General features: G+C 42.4%; 3 protein-coding genes across 7 annotated transcripts; 1 reads left to right on the top strand and 2 right to left on the bottom strand.

The window, feature by feature from the left end:
- Nucleotides 1-22: 22 nt before the first annotated feature.
- On the bottom strand, nt 23-6,340 carry LOC105269905 (uncharacterized). 2 transcript variants are annotated; one of them, XM_011310502.1, is made up of 5 exons: nt 2,298-6,340; nt 2,139-2,165; nt 1,243-1,911; nt 970-1,152; nt 23-881 (listed from the first exon to the last, which is right to left on the bottom strand). In XM_011310502.1, the coding sequence occupies exons 1-5, from the start codon at nt 5,664-5,666 to the stop codon at nt 672-674; spliced, it is 4,458 nt and encodes a 1,485-aa protein (XP_011308804.1). In that variant the 5' UTR covers nt 5,667-6,340; the 3' UTR covers nt 23-671. The 2 variants fall into 2 exon arrangements, with proteins under 2 accessions (XP_011308804.1, XP_011308805.1); XM_011310503.1 differs by lacking the exon at nt 2,139-2,165.
- An 840-nt stretch (nt 6,341-7,180) lies between these two features.
- Nucleotides 7,181-13,744, bottom strand: Tfb1 (transcription factor B1). 2 transcript variants are annotated; one of them, XM_011310497.1, is made up of 6 exons: nt 13,061-13,744; nt 10,562-10,829; nt 9,568-9,749; nt 9,298-9,499; nt 9,075-9,228; nt 7,181-8,982 (listed from the first exon to the last, which is right to left on the bottom strand). In XM_011310497.1, the coding sequence occupies exons 3-6, from the start codon at nt 9,719-9,721 to the stop codon at nt 7,810-7,812; spliced, it is 1,683 nt and encodes a 560-aa protein (XP_011308799.1). In that variant the 5' UTR covers nt 9,722-9,749; nt 10,562-10,829; nt 13,061-13,744; the 3' UTR covers nt 7,181-7,809. The 2 variants fall into 2 exon arrangements, with proteins under 2 accessions (XP_011308799.1, XP_011308800.1); XM_011310498.1 differs by lacking the exon at nt 13,061-13,744 and adding an exon at nt 12,561-12,621.
- LOC105269903 (facilitated trehalose transporter Tret1) lies at nt 11,040-16,831 on the top strand. Of its 3 annotated transcripts, XM_011310499.1 has the most exons (4): nt 11,040-11,478; nt 12,132-12,259; nt 15,090-15,186; nt 15,274-16,831. In XM_011310499.1, exons 2-4 carry the CDS (start codon nt 12,239-12,241, stop codon nt 16,665-16,667), a joined length of 1,512 nt encoding a protein of 503 aa, XP_011308801.1. In that variant the 5' UTR covers nt 11,040-11,478; nt 12,132-12,238; the 3' UTR covers nt 16,668-16,831. The 3 variants fall into 3 exon arrangements, with proteins under 3 accessions (XP_011308801.1, XP_011308803.1, XP_011308802.1); XM_011310501.1 differs by lacking the exons at nt 11,040-11,478; nt 12,132-12,259 and adding an exon at nt 13,008-13,106; XM_011310500.1 differs by lacking the exons at nt 11,040-11,478; nt 12,132-12,259 and adding an exon at nt 14,507-14,738.
- Nucleotides 16,832-18,532: the final 1,701 nt, after the last annotated feature.

Raw genomic sequence — 18,532 nt, 5'->3', positions numbered from 1 at the left:
CAATCAAAAACCCAAATTTTAAAAAAGTAGTAAAAAATGAATCCAGAATCTTTATTGCACCAGATTATGAAGAAAAAAAAAATTATGTATCCTGATTATTGAATTCAGTCCTGAAGAGAAAAAAAAATGAAATGATTCAATTATCCTGAGCAACAGGTTTCATTGAATGAGTGGAAAAAATCACAGAGAATTGACGGAAATTCCATCCCTTCAGAACTGAATAAAATAATGAAATCTCTACTTATTCGTTAACTGATGCATAACTCGTATGTATATTACATTAACCATTCGCTCTTATCACTTGCCCGTTTCAAAGGACATAAAATTTTCATTCCTTAGGTATCAACTATAGAATAATCATAAACTGTAATCTATTCACACCAATGATTCCGTCTCTTCCTGATAATTACAATTAAATTAAACTCGAATGGCAAAAGACACGTCTCTCCTGAATATTATCCTAGAATAGTGACCCGGAGTAAATATCATACATATTCTTTCTAAATTCTTCTGCAAATTCTAATCAATGTTAGAAATACTATTGTCTAATGTTTACAATTCACCCCCCCCCCCTTCAGCATGCATCAATCGTCTTTCAGATTTTTTTTTATCACTCGCATATTCATCAGAATAATTACATTTCTTGTTGATTAATTGTCACTGGATTTTTACTACGAAACACTCACACCAGAGTCTGTCATAAGTGAGTCCTTGGTGAGACCTTCAATGAGTGTTTTAGCGTCAGTACCTGAGGGAACGTCATTGCAATGCGTTTCACAATCAATTTCACGCTCTCTGTTCGTTTTTGCATTCTCTTTTATCCGAACTTGATGCTCGATGTTGTCGATTTCGGCCCAAATCGTTCGAACTTCCTTGAATAACTGCAATTAAGAAATAATCATTGGTCCCACACTGTACATAATTATTTATGGATAATTAATTATTGATTAATTCAAGTTGATTTCTCACCTGATTCAGCCAGACCTCGTCAGCGAGTAATTCATTGAGAATAATAGTAGTGTCTTTATTCTGATCTGCCAGTCTTTTGTCAGCTACTCTCCTGGCACACTCAAGGAACATTAGGTATTTTTGATGGGCAACTTTATTGAAGAGTCCCACTTTAGTCTGACAAACTCTGCACAGCAGAAAGTCCTGCAAAAAATAAAAATAAAAAAATAATGACACGCGAAGGAAACACAAATAACTGTCATAAAAGCTCCAAAAAATAATACATATAATAACCTTTTCCTGAGGCACTTTTAAATCCGGAGGGGATCCCTCCAGGGTGGTGGCGTTGTAAGGCTGTCCATAAAGCAAAACTCTAGCAAATACTTTACTCAGTTGACACCCATTACACTGTTTTCCTCTGTACTCGGCACTGGGTATATCCTTGAGAATATTGAGACACGGCCACGTGGAGATAGCACTGATAACAGTTTCCCCCCACTTGGTTGTCGATAACAGCAGACGTTTCCTCTCCTCCGTCATATCATCGACCGTCTTAACATTCGATAAGAAATAATCATCTTGTTCTTGGAATATCTCAGTGAGGAAGTTTGAGTCAAGTGCTTGAGATATCAGTGTCTGTATGTAAACCTCGAAATGGTCCTGGTATTTCTCATACTCTTTAACACGCCTCTCCACGTACTCAGAGTCGTCTAGGAGCATTTCGTCCCTGAGGAATTCCACAATAGTTTCCATTTTGCTGTGCTGCCAGAATTTAACTGGCACTTGCTGGTAAATGTGCCGATTCTGGGGCGCCCAACCAGAGTAAGTCGATATGTTTCTATACAAGGTTTTACCGTTGGAGGCAAAGGGCTCGTATTTTTGGAGTAATGTCTTTCCATCTATTCTCCACAACGCTGGATACTCCTCGTTCAACTCAGCCTTCATCACCACGAATTCTCCAGACTGAAATTAAACGACGATTTTCACTTTACTTGCCTTCTGTTCCTAAAAATCATGCGATTGAAAAATATCCAAGTATTTTTTACTTTCAAAGCTCTAAATTCCATTAATTTCTAATTATTTACAGAAAGGATAATGACTACGTAGAAATATCTCTCCAAAATCGTAGCAAACCGCAAAAGTTACTTGAATATCCTTCCAGGTGTTAGTAATAAGATGATAATGTTTACCCCATTGTCTACTTCCTCGGGGTATCGCTGCTTGCAAATAGAATTGAAAAAGCATGATTAAATGATGAAACAAAATGACAAATGACTAAAATAATGTCTCCAGTGACTCCAAAACCACCTGAAGCCCAAATCCCGAATACTCCACAAAATCCAACGTACCTTGAACGGAGAAATATCGATATCCTCGTCCGTGACGGATGCCAACAGCTTCTCATCGATTTTACACGATACCTTGGCCATGGAATTCTTGTTCTCGTTCTTCTTTCTCCCCCTCTTCCCAACCACTTCCACCGAGGAATAATCATCAGCATCGAGAAGATTTTTCGCGCGTTTGCTAATAACAGGTCTCCCTCGCTTCTTTTTTTTATCCTCATCCCCAGGCCCGAGTTTAGCTGCAGGCGTCCATGCAGGATCAGAGTCTGAGTCACCTTGTTCATCACCATCAGAGTGTTCCTGCAGTTGTTTACTAGAAATCTGATCCTTTGCCTTTCTCTTGGAGGTCTCCCTCCGGGGTGGCAGAGGCTCCTTCTTAGGCTCCTTGGGTTCCTTCACCTCCTTGGGGGGCTTTCCCGCAGCTGCATCAGCAGCAGCCTGGGCAGCAGCAAGCGCAGCAGCCTTCCTTTTCCTGTCAGTAGGACCCCCTGGCTTTATCGGCCTTCCCTTCTTCGGCCTGGGCAGTTCAGTCTTCACCAGGGAATTCTCCACAGGTCCCTTCTTCTTCTCACTCTTCAGCGTGAATGGAAAGTCATCCTCACTTTCAATCCCATCATCACTGGAATCGATGTAGGGTTTCTTTCTCTCCTTAGGCAGTGGAAAATACCTGGGATCATTGGCATAATCAATCGTCGCTGGCTCCTTCCCTGAATTTTGCATCTTTGGATCCATCTGTCCATTAGCCTCACACGATCTGTTCAACTCAGGTGGAACGTATGGCCTCGACCTACTCCAGGTTGCTTTTCTCCCTCCTCTCATAGCTGGCGGGGGTGATGGCTCTCGTTCTCCTTGAAGAAACTTCAGGTAACTCGTCATGAAACCAGAGTTGGGATCCTTACTGTTGGCCTTCAACTCCCTGGACAGCTGATTCGCCTGTTGCTGGGCTATCTCATTCTGCTGGAGAAAGCCCAACTCCTCCTCGATATTGGGAACTATCACCTTGGGCTGATCCTCACGATAATCTTGATAGCCAGAGTTATGAGTGCTGTTGGAATTCTCAAAGGGAATTGATGGCATATCGACACCAGATTGAAATTCAGGGTGATGATTTCCATGTGCTCCAGAGGTAAGATGAAACCCTGGAAAATAGGACATACCGGTTGTTGGATGGTGCCCAACGATTCCTTGCTGATGTCCCCCTGTGAAATTTCCTGAATGAAGGCCTGGTTGACCTGCGAATGCTCCAGAGGTAGCAGCAAACACTTTCGGAGCGTTTGGGGGTAGATTCCACCTCTCAAAGTCATAATATCCATTCTGATTTTGTTGATTGGAGTTGTGATGAGCCGGCGGGGGTACTCTATTGAGATAATCAGTCATGGGGGCTGGAGGGAGTTCGCTGAGGGATGGTTGGGCCTTATTGAAGCTTCTACGCTTCTTGGAGGGATCTACTTTCCTGCGATCCTCCACCTCCTTCTGAACGTCTGGAGGCTGCTGTAGAGATTGCGGCACCTGACACGACGCCTGAGCAAGGGGTTTTCCATTCATTGGGTCCCTGCAGCTGCTCAGATCCTGCAGGGGCACGCGATTAGGAGCACCTCCCTCGAAGTACGTTGCACTTCTCTGAGCCTGCCCCACAGGATTTATTTCCCCAGAATAACCCGAGAATTTTCTCTGCCTGTCGTTATTATCCCAGCAAATTTGTTTCTGCCCGAATTCCTGCCGGTCATACCTGTTATCCCCGGCAAAATTGTTATTGTCCCCAGGTGCCAAGGCCCTAGTTATCACTGAGGGATAGCCCACCTGACCCTGGGACGCCGGTCTGGGAACAGAGACGTCCAGGGGAGCTGGTGGTGTAACTTGCTGATTTCCTTTGTAACTAGCACTTGAGCACTGATTTCCAGTATCATGTTGCAGTGGAGAAGGTGATGACATTGATGCCATGGGACTGTTGTACATGGGATAAGCAGGACTGGGTACGTGACCTAGGGGACTCGCCTGGGAGTGCGCCTGAAGAGGACTGGGCCTCCTGGGCACAACTACACCACAATCAGGACCATTTTGCGAGGTATTCGAGGAATAAGCTGAATCCGTCGAAGCCGCTGACTTCGATCTAGGGTGATGGTATTCGGACTCCACCTGGGAGCCTGGGTAATGCCTGTAAGGTGTTTGTCCTGGTGTCTGTTGATTCAGAACGTGAAATTGCTGGTGCTGGGGCTGAATCCCAGGATTTGGAGGTGTACGTTGGCTCTGGAGCTTCGGAGCGCTCGTTGGGGTCGTCGTCGCGTTGTAATTTATGCCCCTAGTGTCTATCATAGAGAAGCTAATCGGGGAGGACTGACTGCTTTCCATTATCGGATCTCTACGTAATTCCGAGGTCATCATATCAGGATAGACCTTGGATTGAGCTTTAGTCGGGACACTGCCGTTGCCAGTCTTCGCAGGGCTTGAGCCGAATACCCTGGGCTTCTCTTGAGCACTAGCACCTTGGAATATCGTAGTTGGAGTTCTCAGTGCTCCCTGGAGCCTGTAATCCTTCCCCGAGGGGGTCGTTTGAGCAGAGACGATGCACGATTGTTGGGTGTGTAGGGATGGTTGTACTTTACTCGTGGGAGCAACAGGTTGATAATTTCCTGGAGTTCCGATGCCCCCTGGATTCCCAAGACTTGTGTCATCGTTACCGAAGGTTGTGGGAATTTGTTGAAAGAATGGGCCTGCCACTGGAGTCCCTGAGGACGATGGAACCTGGTTTACCCCGGATTTAACACTTGGCGATGGCTCTCGTGCCTTTTTACCATCGAAATTAGCACTCTTAAAGGCATTGGGCTGGATGGGATTCAGACTGTTGAGAGGAGCTGCTGGATTGAAGGGACTATGGAAATTATTCTCGTAGGTAGTTGACTTGACGACCCCAGGACCTGGTGATGATGTGACACTCTCGTGGGGGAGAATCCCGAAGGGGCTGGGCAACTGATTATTCTGGTTGTTCCAGGTGAGACCTGATCCAGCCTGATTCTCAAAGAAATTCGTCTGGGGGCCGTTGTAATCCCTGATGGTGGCTTCGGGCTCTGGGGAAGTGGCTTTGCCTCCAGGCTGAGGCAGCATTTGTCGGTGGGCATAGTGGGACTGTTTGGGATTCGATGGGTGGAATAAGGGGGAAAACACGTCGTAGCTGACTGATGGTGGTGTCAGAAAGCCACTTGGGTTGAAGGTCGGTTGACCAGCCAGAGTGGAGGGGGGATGGGACTGGAGGATTAAGGGGGTTGAGGTTGTGGGAGGTTGATGGGGGAGGAAGTCTGGGGTTGAGCCACCGGGGAATGTGCCGGTGCTTGGGGGTAAACGATTGTATGAGGTGTACCATGGACCCACTGGATCCATCACCTGAGTGTTGAGGGACGAGCTTAGCCCTACCTGATGACAGGTGGGTTATCCCGCGGTCAGGGGAAATGGGGTGGTTAGGGGGGTGGTGACATTTTCTTTGTCTCTGGTGAGGAGTCGTGGTGGATGCATAGGGGGTAGTTTTTCTTTTAATCGAGTTCTCGGAGTATTTTTCGTGTCGCAGTCGTGCTTAAAGCGAATTCGAGGGGATTGAGGGGCTTTTGGAGAGGGATGGGGCGGTTTTTGCGGGGTTCGGAGGGTTATGAGGACATTTGCAAGGTTTTAGGTACCTGTAGGAGAGGACAGGCGTCCTGTCGTGCGCTCAAATGTCGAGGATATTCAGATGTCCTGGGAAGGCCACTGGGACAGATCACTAAATTGGAGGCTCTCAGGGGATGATCAGACACTGAATAACACTGAAACTGATTAACACTGATATAGCCACAACCCTTTGAGGATCCACACACGTTCCAGAATAAGTCACGTAGGAAAGTTGTCACACATGACACTGTTGTTTACTTTTTTTTTAGAAGGAATTTGATGATACTGACGCGAGGTTTCCAAAGGGAGCCGCGGATTCAACGAGAATGATGGAAATTTCAATTGAGACTATAAGGATTTTGCCACAACTTTTAATGACGAGAGCAACGTTGCCCTCCGAGTGCCCATTACAGGCTGCCATTTTGAGCAGGGCAACAATTGGTCGCAGCGACATCTATCGATCTGGGGGGGAGTGGAGGCGGGATTTTTTGAACAATGGAGCGGATGAAGGGGAAAGTGGTTTAGAATCTCCCTCTCTTTCCTCCACGATTAGACCGGCAGACCACTGCGCAGGTCTCCAAAGAGAGACGCAGCAATTTTCATTCATAATTTTATTCACCATTTTTTCTTCTCAGAAAGAAACGAAGAAAAATTTATCACCAAAATTGCGTCACACGTTAGGATATATATTCCACAAAAAAAAATAAAAAATCAGCATTTGATAAGATTGCGTTCATCTGAATCGAGTGCCAGAAATTTCTGCCGCAGTGAAAGAATTGTATGCAGAGTTATCGTGAATTGGATTTCCCCTTTCATGAGATCAAAGGTGATGCTTCTTTCCCCTCTTAAAATTCAGGAGAAAGGAGAAAAAAAAAGATGCAAGTACCTGAAACGCCCGAGGGCACCAACAAAGGGTACCGCCTCTCTCGAAAGCGGTTATTATTATTCCCTCGTACATGCATCCACGTGTCTCTGCAAATTTCCAGAGCCTCTCGATCCGTCCCATCTGACCCTGAGCACTTCCCAAAGACCTCAATCCCCCATCACATTCCGGTTGAATCAGTAGTGAAACGTTGAAAAGCAGGAGACAACTTTGAATGCACTGGCTCATTTCACGAATTATTCTCGTGGAAATGGCATTCTCCGCAAAATCATGTCCCGCAACGAATCACAAATCCTCTCCTCCTCCTTCCAGGGAATTAATCGCCAATTCAATGAAAATAAATAATCCTCAATCTGAATGTTCAATATGGTAAGAATATATTTCAATAATTAATTAATCAATAATAATAATGAAAATCATCGCAATAATAAAATAGTAATCGTTTTACAAACTAAATTAGGCATTGAGAAAAATCATCATCACCAATTAGCACTCAAACATTCGAAAAATTCAAAAATTACCTCTAGGATCACTAGGAGCTTCAAACGTGCCCAAATTTTGATTTTCGACGTTTAAGTCTCCCTTATGAACTAATAATGAATAATAATCAATACATAAGACACTGAGTTCATCGCAGCGCCAAAAGACCTCTCTATGCCTCACAAAAACGAGCGAAATAATGGAAAAATCAGATTGACAATTATTCATCAGACTTAAGCCCCCCCTCCCAAAGAGGAGATGAACGGTTTGACTGAGAATTTTCAACAAATTGCTACCAGAAAATTCACATACAAAATTACGAAATACTCGTTAATCCTCCTGCTATCTCCCAGTAAATAAATAAACAATCGATATGCCATTGAAGGGTGTGATTTGACTCCACTTTGGCTTACAGGGAACGTACCACCCCACAGGGTACCTACTCTCGGTAACAAGACAAAAGCATTGCCCTCTCAATAATCGTTACGTGATTAATGACTCAGAGTCGTTGGACCACGGCTACCTCATCTGCATTTTCCTCTGCTGCCACACAGCGAATTTGCGGTATGCTGTGTTGAGTAGTTGATTCAGGTGAGTAGTAAGATGCTGGCTGATGGCTGAATAATCCCGTTGAAGATGATCTTCAAATTTTTTCAGTCTAGCTGTGTGAAATCTGCGCAGTGCCTCGTGCATTCTGACGGCCTTCTCCTCGAGCTGGGGTGTGGTCGGTGGGAAGCTCCTCCAGAAGTGTCTCAGTAGTTCGCACGTGCAGACGTACACACTGCGCAGTTCTTTCTCCAGCTCCAGTGGTATCAATTGTCCAACATTATCCTCCCTGAAGCCCTTCATGAGTGCTCCTCCAGGTGTGAGCTCGCCGAGGGCAGAGACAGCAGCAGCAGGACTCACTAGACTAGTCTGTCGGGGTAAGCTGTTGCCATTGAGCCAAGAATGAGCCTCTCGTTTCAGCTGACTCAATGTTGTCTGCAATTCCTCGGTGGTTGCTTCGATGGTACCAGTGCCAGGCACGGGCCCATGCAAATATCTATCTACGTGGGTTAAATTTAGCGGTGCTGACGAGACAATATTGTTGTCCTTGCTCGAGTCCAAGTCATCGTAAACGAGTTTCTCCTGTATCCTAAGTTTCTTAGTCTTTGGTTCCCCGTCAGTCCCACTATTTCTCGATGGATTCCCAGTCGAGGCTGACCCATTCACCTGAGGTGTTGTGTCATTCTTCTTCTCTGTCGTTTGTTTGGCAGTGCTGGCTTTCATCACCATGATACTGTGCTGATTGAATCGTTTTATCATACTCTGGTGGACAATGTTACCTGAAGATTTATCCATCTTCCCCGAACCACTACCGTAGCACTCGTCTATCGTTGTATCCTCAAAAGACGTTATATCGAGTAGTGGATCGTTTATGCCTGTCTGAATATCCTTTTTCAACTCCTGATCGTCTATTTTGGCACACTCGGTGAAGAGATCTTTGGTCCCTGCATTTATTCGGTCACGGTGAAAGTAGTGAGATTGAAAAAATTTTGTCCAGAAGTCGGATTCTGATATCTTATCCGTTAGCACGTTCTCCTGGTGCTTTTTCTTCACTGCTGGATACGTTTTGAATATGCAGTCCATTATGTCGACTGTGAGGTTGTATTTTAAACCGTTGCAACCGTCTGTCACTGGTTTTATTTCAGCCTGGAAGGGGATACATTTTTTTTCAAAAGGGAATCATTGGGTTTTATGGGGAAAATAAAAATATGGTCATGGATTTTTTGAATTCTACTCACGAGAAAGGCACTATTGACTCCAATCTCCTGTCGTTCTCGAGCCTTTGTTGTGTACTCTGGTGCATGGAGATTCCAAAATTCCTCAGTGGTTACGACTTGAGTAGGTACAAGATCACGATAAAGTTGCATGAGTGTCGGATTATCTGTCAATAATCTGGAAATTGAATACAATAACTGAGTAATTTCTCTTAATTACAAATTAATGTCAATGAAGGCTGATTACTTTTTCTTCTCCTCAATTTCCTTATTGACTTTTCTCTTGAATTTCGGCAGCAATTGCTGCAGTAGCTCTTTGACGTCATCTCTGTCTTTGACCTGTGCCTCCTGCCCACTCTTATTGACAAAATGAAATGTAGAAGACGTGCCATCGTGGAGCACGAGTTGAAGTTGAATTTTTGATTTACCATCGGGTGAAATTTTTTGAACTACAAATGAAATTAATTAATATCCACTTTGGAATTTTTTGTTGTTGTTTTTAATGGGTGAGACTCACTCTTTATATCCGCATATTTGTGGCTGACTGATACGGTGTCCCTGTTATCCATCATCCACGCAATTCTCTCGTTCATTACGTAAAGAGTTCCATCGCCTTTTTTATAACGAACCTGGCCAACTTGCATCAGTACGTCTTCCGATGAGGTAGTCATGGTGGATGTGATGTATGATAATTTGTGCCTATCACCGAATCCGAGAATTAAACAAAAAAAAATCACATTTTATCACGATTTTTTGGCGAGAAGTATCAGGCAAGGCGTTCTTCACTAAAAAACGAACATCAACTGTTTAAAAAATTGGATTTCATCCCCATTTCATATTTTGTGCTCTTAATAAATGACTTTGGACCCAGAGGGGCAGATAATTCTTCTGACAACTCTCCGAGACAAGAGAGGCTCAAAAATAGTATCCAAAAAATTCCATTCCGTTATTACTGAACATCGAATTAATCAATAACAAAGAAAAAACCATAAACAATTATGAATCCCTTGAAATGATAAAAATCCTGTAATCCTAGCTCTTTACGTCATCCCCTGAAAAAAATTCACTTGACAAACCTAAAAAACCCACGACCTTATTTTTATTGTGACAACATGATATTTATGACTGACGGGTTCGTCACGATGTCCTTGAGGCACTGAGTTCGCGGCACATAAAAAAATCGTGCAAGCCGCCCGAAAGGTAAATGAAAAATTCGAGAACCGGTGAAAAAAAGGCGAAACACTCAAAAGATAAATTTGAAAAATTCATGACTCAACTCTGATAATGGGCCCATAGTTCTCTCTCCCATGCAAAAATCCCCCGAATTTCAGAAAAAAAAAAATTCAGAGGACTGAGTTCAGTCATGATCGAAATACACGCACACGACAATTACAACTCGCAATTCTTTCAAGCGATAGGCGAACCCGGGTCAAAATAAAAGGATCAAACAATACTTAAGGACTTGTTGATGGGTAAAACAATGTTTACAGCTATGTTGAGGTGATTTTTACCGGTGAAAATGGTTGGGTGTGTGTGGAGCGATGTGATGGCCTGTCTTTCTTCACGGCCATGTGCAGTAACACACATCGTAGGCATCGTCAGGACGGCTACGGACGGACCGTCGGTACGAACAACATCGACCTGCCAAGAACACTGGCATACTGCTGGCATCAGATCCGCAATTTCACAAGCTTCCGGCCAATCGCTCCCTGACACTCGTCTTCATCTCCACAATCATTTCCCAAATCATTTCCATAATTACTCATTTCCTCCTCCAACCTTCAACCCATAATTTTTAATTACGACATTCGAAACTTCATAACGTACTGGTAGATATTTTCATTCTTCCTCATTCTTTCTCATTCTCTGTCATCAGCATTCACCACAAATATCCGCGAATGTCATAAAACCGTGATGATTTAGTAAATTTAATAGACACTCAGTCTGCAATTATTTTCGTTTCAATCTTCGCGATTTATCCTTTAATCACCCGATTTATCTCCCTCGGTGGATTTTTGGAATTAATTTTCATCTTCAAAAACTTCTAATCCCACATATTGTGTGAAAATTATTTGGAACTACCGCGCGAAGCGATGAATTCAAATCGTGATTTGACTCCGGAGTCAGTGCGTCAGTGAAGGCAAGATGGAGTCTTGCCGCGGTGAGAGTGTCGTTTGGTTTTTTAAAAAATTTTTGTCGATCGGAGGGAAAAAAAGTGATTAACAGGTGATTGTTGGTGGTTTGTGAGTTGTGATTATTGAGTTTCTAATCGTAAAAGGGTTGGGGAGAGTGTAAAATAGTGTTTTATGTGTGTGAGAAGAAGTTTTGGTGGGGGATGGACTAGTCTTTGTCTCCCTCTGTAACGGAAAAGGCGGGATCCGAGTAGTTGATATGCACTGATGGTCACAAACGACCTTGCTGTTACTCGGTATGATCTTACTCTTTATTATTGGTTAGAGAGAGAAGTGAATGATGATTTTAATTGATGATTCATGGGGGTTGAGGGCTGGGACGATCATTTTCTGTGGTTGCGGTGGGGCATCTTTATAATGTTTCGGATTTGCCTTTTGTTTTTGTTAGGAATCGGATGGATTAATGCCAATCATTAATTAACTGAATTCAATATGAAAATTTGGGGAATTATGGGTAGATTGATGAATTTCCAATTAATGGTCTTTTTGCAAAGTGCCCTTTGTTTTGGGTTTGTATTGTTCGGCCATTATCAGTTTTATTCATCCACATGGCATTGTTCGTTTACTATCTCACTGTTAATAATGAGCATCTAATTACTTTCAATTGAAATTTCATAAAAAATAGAGTATCCGCTAATGGTGTGATGGCAAACTCTAGTTACATGATTTTTTTTCAAGATATCTATGAATAATTTTTATTTCACCTCTTATCATTTGGACTCTGATTTTTTATTCGCCGTCAACTGAATTTATGTTGAATAATTATCACATTACCATGATTGACCCTTTTTGCAAGCTTCTGGCACTCGCCATCAAGAAATCACTGTGGGGGTTACATAACGGGGATAAAAAATGGAGATATGAAACTGAAACCGTTGAAATGTTTCAGGAGGTAAAAAAAAACACGGTGGAAAAATCTCCCTGATCCTGGGACTGCAACCGAGGGTTAGTCCAGAGCCATTTTCCATTACCACCCAGTGGTTTTACGATGTTCATATGGTGCCAGCGGATTTTTATGTAAGTACACGTTATACCTTCTCTGAACTGACCGTAAAAATGTGAATGTAGGACTATCAAGTCGTTGCTGTTCCGCGGCTTTACGATGAGGAGAGAAAAAAATTGTTGGATTATTTATCCCGGGGGGTTGTTCTATGATGAAAATACCAGTAATGTTCTTTGTTTTATATTTAGTGCGCTCTGTTAGTGATAGAGAACAAGTGAATCGACAATGTTTATGGGGAGCTGCGAGAATTGCGGGGAAAATAAAACGAGAAAGGGCTTTAATGAGATCGAGTGGATTGATTCCGCGGAAAATTACCTTTTGCAATGAAGAATTTTTTGTTCATTCGTCTCGTGTCGTCCGTTTCGTTCTCAACCGGTAGAAAAAAAATATAAAAGAGGGCACAAAAATGAGAAATTACATTTTAGAGGAATGAAAACGTAACACGGATTTATCAAATTGAGTCAACAATCGATTTCTCCGAACAATACAATTCGTATTGCATCAATTCAACTGAGAAAATATTTCTCCAGTCGATTGAAACGGGATTCGAGTGAATTTCGCTTCAATATCTGTTTTTTCTTTTTTTTTTAAAGACATCTTCCGCTCACCGCTGATTGTCGGTACGTGCCACGAGTGCGTAATTATAATTAAACAAGATTGGGGGCAATTCCATTACGTACAAAACGTGTTTAACGCGGCTCATTAATCGACGACGACAAGTCGATTAATGATAAGTTGGGGGATGAGTGAAATGTGCGGGAACTTGAGTAACTCGATGCATTGAGTGGTGATCTTCAGTTGTCAGTTTGTCTTACCGAGAAGTCAGTAGTGAACGCAAGTCTTTGGATTTTTAACATTAAGGTAAGGCCATTGGTTATTTACTGATTTATTACTGACTGATCACTGACTGATCATTGACTGATCATTGACTGACCGTAGTGGTCAGCGTTTGAGCGGACAAAAACACGTGTTCACAGTTTTTCCTCTGTTGTCATGACTTGTTTTCTTCCGCGATCGGTGTATTATCACACTAGAAATTTTCTTGGACTAGGTCGAGGATGACACATGCTTTATTTACAAATTCCCAATGCACACACTCAGAAATAAAATCCTTCACCAAACACATTCACTTTCCCTCAGTAAATCTGTATAAATACTTCCATAAGGCATGCAAAAATGCCAAATATATTTTCTTGTGGTTCGTAAATATACGCGAGAAAAGAATTTTATTTTCTCAGCACACGCGGATATTTTTCAAATAATCTGAAAGTGAATATAATACACAGAAATTGAATGCAAACCAGCCATTTCAATAAATTTGAATGAACTCATTAGGCAAAGTACACCTTCAAAGATAAGCCTTTAATTTTGAAAAAAAAAGGTAAAACACTTATTGCCATGGCTTCCATCACCATAAATATGGTAATGAATAATGGTAATCCACTGTCATCCTCGACTTCACTTAAACGTTCCTTTTAAACGCCCAAGATACGCGCGAGTTCTGTATTAGACCGACTAAACTACGCCGAAAGATAAGGAAAGCCATTGCCATTACATCGTCATTTTCCTCCCGCGATATCTAACGTTCCAGGAAAAATCTCTCAAATCTTTGTGAATAATCCTCACGCGCAAAGTTTGTTATCCGCGCGTATCAAGTGCCGATTTATCCCTCCATTGACGGAGTATAAATTACATAAATCAACTCAATTACTCGAATTGAGTCGAGCCGACGCGCTTCTATTATGTTTAAACCTAATGTTTTCCCAATTACATCATCGCGCAACAGTAATCACATTGGGAATAATATATTTGGATCAATGAATTTGGAAAGTAAGGAAGTTGATTATTTTTTTACACCAATTCTTCGGTGATCATGCCACTAATTTTTCTCAGACTAGATAAAATTTATTTAGACCATTTCATCTCTGTAGCTGATTCCAGCTCGAGGTTATCTCATTTCTTCCATTCTATATTAAGATAAAGACTGAATTCTGATACTTGTCGTATGATAATACTCCTTCGAACGTATATGAATAAAAAATGAAAGAAAAATCGAAATCGTCACGGAAAATGAGCAAGCCCTTGAATTCTCGAGTACCAAGGTCTCGCGTCTTTTTCGCAATAATTTTTTAAAATCATCATCACCAATGGCTTCCTCTCGTCGATGTTGACCATGAAAGCAGATACGCGAACACCAAAAGGAACAGTTATAAATACAAATGCAACTGTTCAAAGGTCTTTACAGTAATGATGCGCTTGCGCGACGCTTTCAACGCGTTTCAATATCCCAGAAGTGCTAGAAAAGGGAAATAAAAAAGAAGCGACCTAGGTTGATTACTCTAGACACATAGTGCCATTTCTGTTCTATCGATCGCGTGGTCATACGTATTCCTTGAGTCGTGTTTAACGGTTGCAGTCAGTGGGGCAGAAAGCGCGCGCTTCTCTCGATCGCGATCGATTTTTGGTGTTGATTATGACAAATTTGGTGAAATGGTGAGAACAAAATCAAACATCGCTTTCTCCTTGGTTGTGCTACTGTATTTGCCCGGTCTTTTCACTCATGGAATATAAATATTCTAGACATCATTAGAATCGTTATTTTTAGGTTACGTATCCGCGTGGTTTTCTGAGTGTTGCGCTTGCGCAGTACTTTAACCCCCCTCCTCTTCCTTTTTTTGTTCATTAGAATATAGTGTCATCATTTCACTAGCTTGATTTTGTCGATTCCAATTAACAGCACTAATCCATGATCCTCTTCATACCATTTAATAACAATTCATCATGCAATCATCAATATGACACAATGAAAAAACTTTGTGCCAATTGTGATCTGTTTTGTTGAAGATGGATGAATCCGAGGAACAACCAAACGTCCAAATCCACATGCTGTTTCCAAAAAGAGGGCACACTCAATGGAGACAGTGGCTGGCGTCTATCTGTGGTTAGTCTGAAATTTGAAATTACAATGCGGTGAGCTGCAATGAATTGAGCCATCAGGTTTTCCAAAATTCGTTTTTCCAAATTTCAGCGACATTATCAATGGTAGCAGTTGGTACAGTGTACGGTTGGACAACGACGATGCTGACGCGTCTCGAGAAGAACAAAGACGTTCCATTACAGATAACTAGCGATGAAGGTTCTTGGATCGTATCAATAGCTGTGATAACGTCGATGGTAGGCTCCTTCTTGGGTGCTTGTCTAGCGGACTTGTTTGGCCGTAAAAAATGTCTGCTTAGCTCGAGCATTTTCTTCATAGTTGGCTGGTTAATCGTCATCTTCGCTGACACTGTTGTTTGGCTTTATATTTCCCGGGTTGTATTGGGAGTTGGAGTTGGGATGTCCTATACGACTAATCCGATGTACGTGTCTGAAGTTGCGGACACCAACATACGAGGCGCATTGGGCACTCTAATTGCTGTGAATGTCTTCACGGGATCGCTAATCACCTGTAGTGTGGGACCATTTGTGTCGTACAGAACACTTGGAGTTGTTCTTTTGTCTATTGCGATCGTCTTCGTCGCGTCGTTCGTATTCTTCCCGGAGAGCCCGTACTACCTTGCCATGAAGAATCGAGAGCGGGAGGCTATTAGGGCGATTATGTACTTCAAGGGATGCAATACCGAAGAGGCGAGACAGGAGTTGACGATTATTGTTAGAAATATCGATGATGACCGCGTGAATTCTGAAGGATCGAGGAAGAAGATCCGGAGACTGCTGTCTTACAACAATAGAAAGGCCTTTGCCATGGTTTTGGGACTGATCATTACGCAACAACTCAGTGGAAACTTCACCACAATGCAGTACTTGTCCAAGTTCTTCGACGCTGCCAATATTGGTATAGATGCGGATTATGCTACTATCATTGTGTTTACTGTTGGACTTGTCTCTGGAACTGTATCTACAATGACTGTGGAGAAGGCTGGGAGGAGAACTCTTCTCATTTTGTCCGCCTTCTTTTGCTCAGCGACACTAATCATTCTTTCGGTTTATCTTCTACTTAATTCAAAGAAGATAGACTTGACTGCTGTTAATCTGTTACCGGTTATCCTCGTGATACTATTTGTTGTTGCTTATCAAGTGGGAATTGGGACTCTGCCCAATGCCCTCATCGGCGAATTATTCCCAACTTCTGCCAAGAGTGTTGCTGGCGCTGCAATCACGATTTCAGATGGTGTTCTTGGATTTGTTGTCTCCAAGCTCTATCAGATTATTGGTGATGCCTTTGGAGAGCATTACGTTTATTTCTTCTTTGGGGGATCTTGTTTTGTCGCGTTTGTCTTCATTTTGTATTATATACCGGAAACGAAAAATAAGAGCTTCGGGGAGATTCAGGAGGAGTTGGCTAGCACTTGTAGTAAATTCTCGGTGAACAAATACTTGCGGTCGTCGAGGAAAGAGCAGGGGGATGACCGCGTTGTGTGACGTTAGGATTTGGGGGTGTTGTTTTATTTGACTCAATAGAGAATTAACGTCTTGAAAACTGTCTTGATATTCTTGGCAAGCTGACAGCAATTCGTCTTCCTAAAGTTTGATGAAGTATTCAAATTACTTTCTGTAAATATACCTGATGATTTTTATAAACTAAAAGATGTTAACTTTGAGAATATGCTGTACTCGATTTTTATTCTCCTTTTGTCAGTTTCGCTTATTTGGCATTTTTTCAGCTGTTAATTTTTTAAATTGTGTAGTAATATGAGTCTTTAATCCCCAATATTCAATCAGAACTAGTGGGACTGAACCCACTGAGTGGTAAAGCGAGTAACATAGATATTTACAAAAAAGAGAATTGAAGGAAATAACAAGTTGAAAGGGTTTTTGCAAAAAAACATAAACATGAAGCGTTTTCGGGGTGATGTTGGGGCTCGGAGCAGATACAGAATAGCATCGGTTCTGCTCGTTTCTGGGATTAAAAAGTTTTAGGGGTGACAGTGCAGGGAGAGGGGTGGCGAAACGAAACGATCGACGAATCTAATGGACGAGAAAGTTAAAAAACAAGGGAAAATACCGCGAAAAGAGTGGACCAAAGGGGAAATAAAAATGAGAGGAGCAGAGATAAAAACAGTGGGAGGTCAGTGCAGGCAAGTCCATAATTCGATTCGATCGGGCGGATGATTTAATGGAATTTCGTGGGAATTCAATATTTTTCTCCCATCCATCTTTTTAAAAAAATCAACAAAATTACTGACTCAACTTGAGTGATTCGGAGTTTGAGATTGCCGGAGAATAATCGATAAAACTGATTTTCGCAAACTCCACAGTCTTTTTTTTTACAACGTTGTTTATTGCCTCGAATCTGGCGAAATCTCGTATTTTTTCAACTCGCTCACGAATAAAGGAATGTAAACAAAAGTCTCGCTGACGGTACAGTGAACAATTGAACTCTGAACGTAAAAAAGAAGGCGAATATAAAGATAAAAAAAAAGTGAGCAGTTATAGTGCACGAGCGCACCATAGGTTTCACAACACCAGCGATATCGGCTTTTGATTGTCGAAAGGGACAAAAGTTGGAGGAATGGCGGATGCTGTCGGAGGCACCAAACAACTCCTGGGTCGACGGGGCTAAGCGAATCAGAGGCAAAATAGGTGAAAAAAAAATTCACATAGGCAAGCGGGTGGTAAGGGGTGAGAAGTGCAAAGTGATGAAAAAAAAGTATTAATCGAGGAGGTGGATAAGGACAGGGGGTGAGGATGGGGATGAGTGAGTGAATGGTGGGTTGAGAATAGAAAAACTGTTCGTTCGTTAACAGAGGGAAGGGTAAAAAATAGAATGGAAAAAGGAGGATGGAATACTCGAGGAAAATCAGCCTCGTTCGTTACGGGGGGTGGGTTGTTGGGAGGGTGATGGGGTGAGTATGGGGTTAGATTGGAGTTTTCATCTATAGTAGTGGAGGCGGGATGTATATACTGTGAAGTCCGCACAATCGAGAACAAAAGCCTTCAGGGGTTACGTCGCTTGGTTGTCGACGTTCAACGGAACACCGGAAGGAAAAGCGAATCGAAAAAGAGAGGATTAAAAGGGGAAGAAGAAAAAAAGCTACCGGGTGTTTCCAATAAACAAAAGCACTCTCGGTTTCAAGGGCTCTTGGCAACCTAAAGGGGAATCGCTGCACGGATTTGCCCTTTTGTTGATGATGTTGAGGATATCCGAGTGGCTTCTGCCGTTTGGCGCATCAACTGAAGTTCCCAGATTTCAAGGATTACGCTAGTTTAATAATTAATAAAGGGGCTATGAAATAAATATGGGAAAACGTACGGAGAATTGAAATAGGAAATTCTGAGAGTCGAGA

Source organism: Fopius arisanus, unplaced genomic scaffold, assembly GCF_000806365.1.
Source record: "Fopius arisanus strain USDA-PBARC FA_bdor unplaced genomic scaffold, ASM80636v1 scaffold00076, whole genome shotgun sequence".
Classification (NCBI taxonomy): domain Eukaryota; kingdom Metazoa; phylum Arthropoda; class Insecta; order Hymenoptera; family Braconidae; genus Fopius; species Fopius arisanus.
The sequence above is the reverse complement of the archived record's forward strand: the minus strand, read 5'-3'. Positions and strand labels throughout refer to the sequence as shown.

Coding starts and splice junctions, on each gene's coding strand:
- LOC105269905 (XM_011310502.1), bottom strand. CDS start 5,666: ATGGATCCAGTGGGTCCATGGTACACCTCATACAATCGTTTACCCCCA. Junction 1,912..2,138: donor CCGAGGAAGTAGACAATGGG/GTAAACATTATC, acceptor GTTTAATTTCAG/TCTGGAGAATTCGTGGTGAT. Junction 882..969: donor ACGAGGTCTGGCTGAATCAG/GTGAGAAATCAA, acceptor TCTTAATTGCAG/TTATTCAAGGAAGTTCGAAC.
- Tfb1 (XM_011310497.1), bottom strand. CDS start 9,721: ATGACTACCTCATCGGAAGACGTACTGATGCAAGTTGGCCAGGTTCGT. Junction 9,229..9,297: donor GAAATTGAGGAGAAGAAAAA/GTAATCAGCCTT, acceptor TTCAATTTCCAG/ATTATTGACAGATAATCCGA. Junction 8,983..9,074: donor GAGTCAATAGTGCCTTTCTC/GTGAGTAGAATT, acceptor ATCCCCTTCCAG/GCTGAAATAAAACCAGTGAC.
- LOC105269903 (XM_011310499.1), top strand. CDS start 12,239: ATGGTGCCAGCGGATTTTTAT. Junction 12,260..15,089: donor TGGTGCCAGCGGATTTTTAT/GTAAGTACACGT, acceptor GTTTTGTTGAAG/ATGGATGAATCCGAGGAACA. Junction 15,187..15,273: donor GTGGCTGGCGTCTATCTGTG/GTTAGTCTGAAA, acceptor TCCAAATTTCAG/CGACATTATCAATGGTAGCA.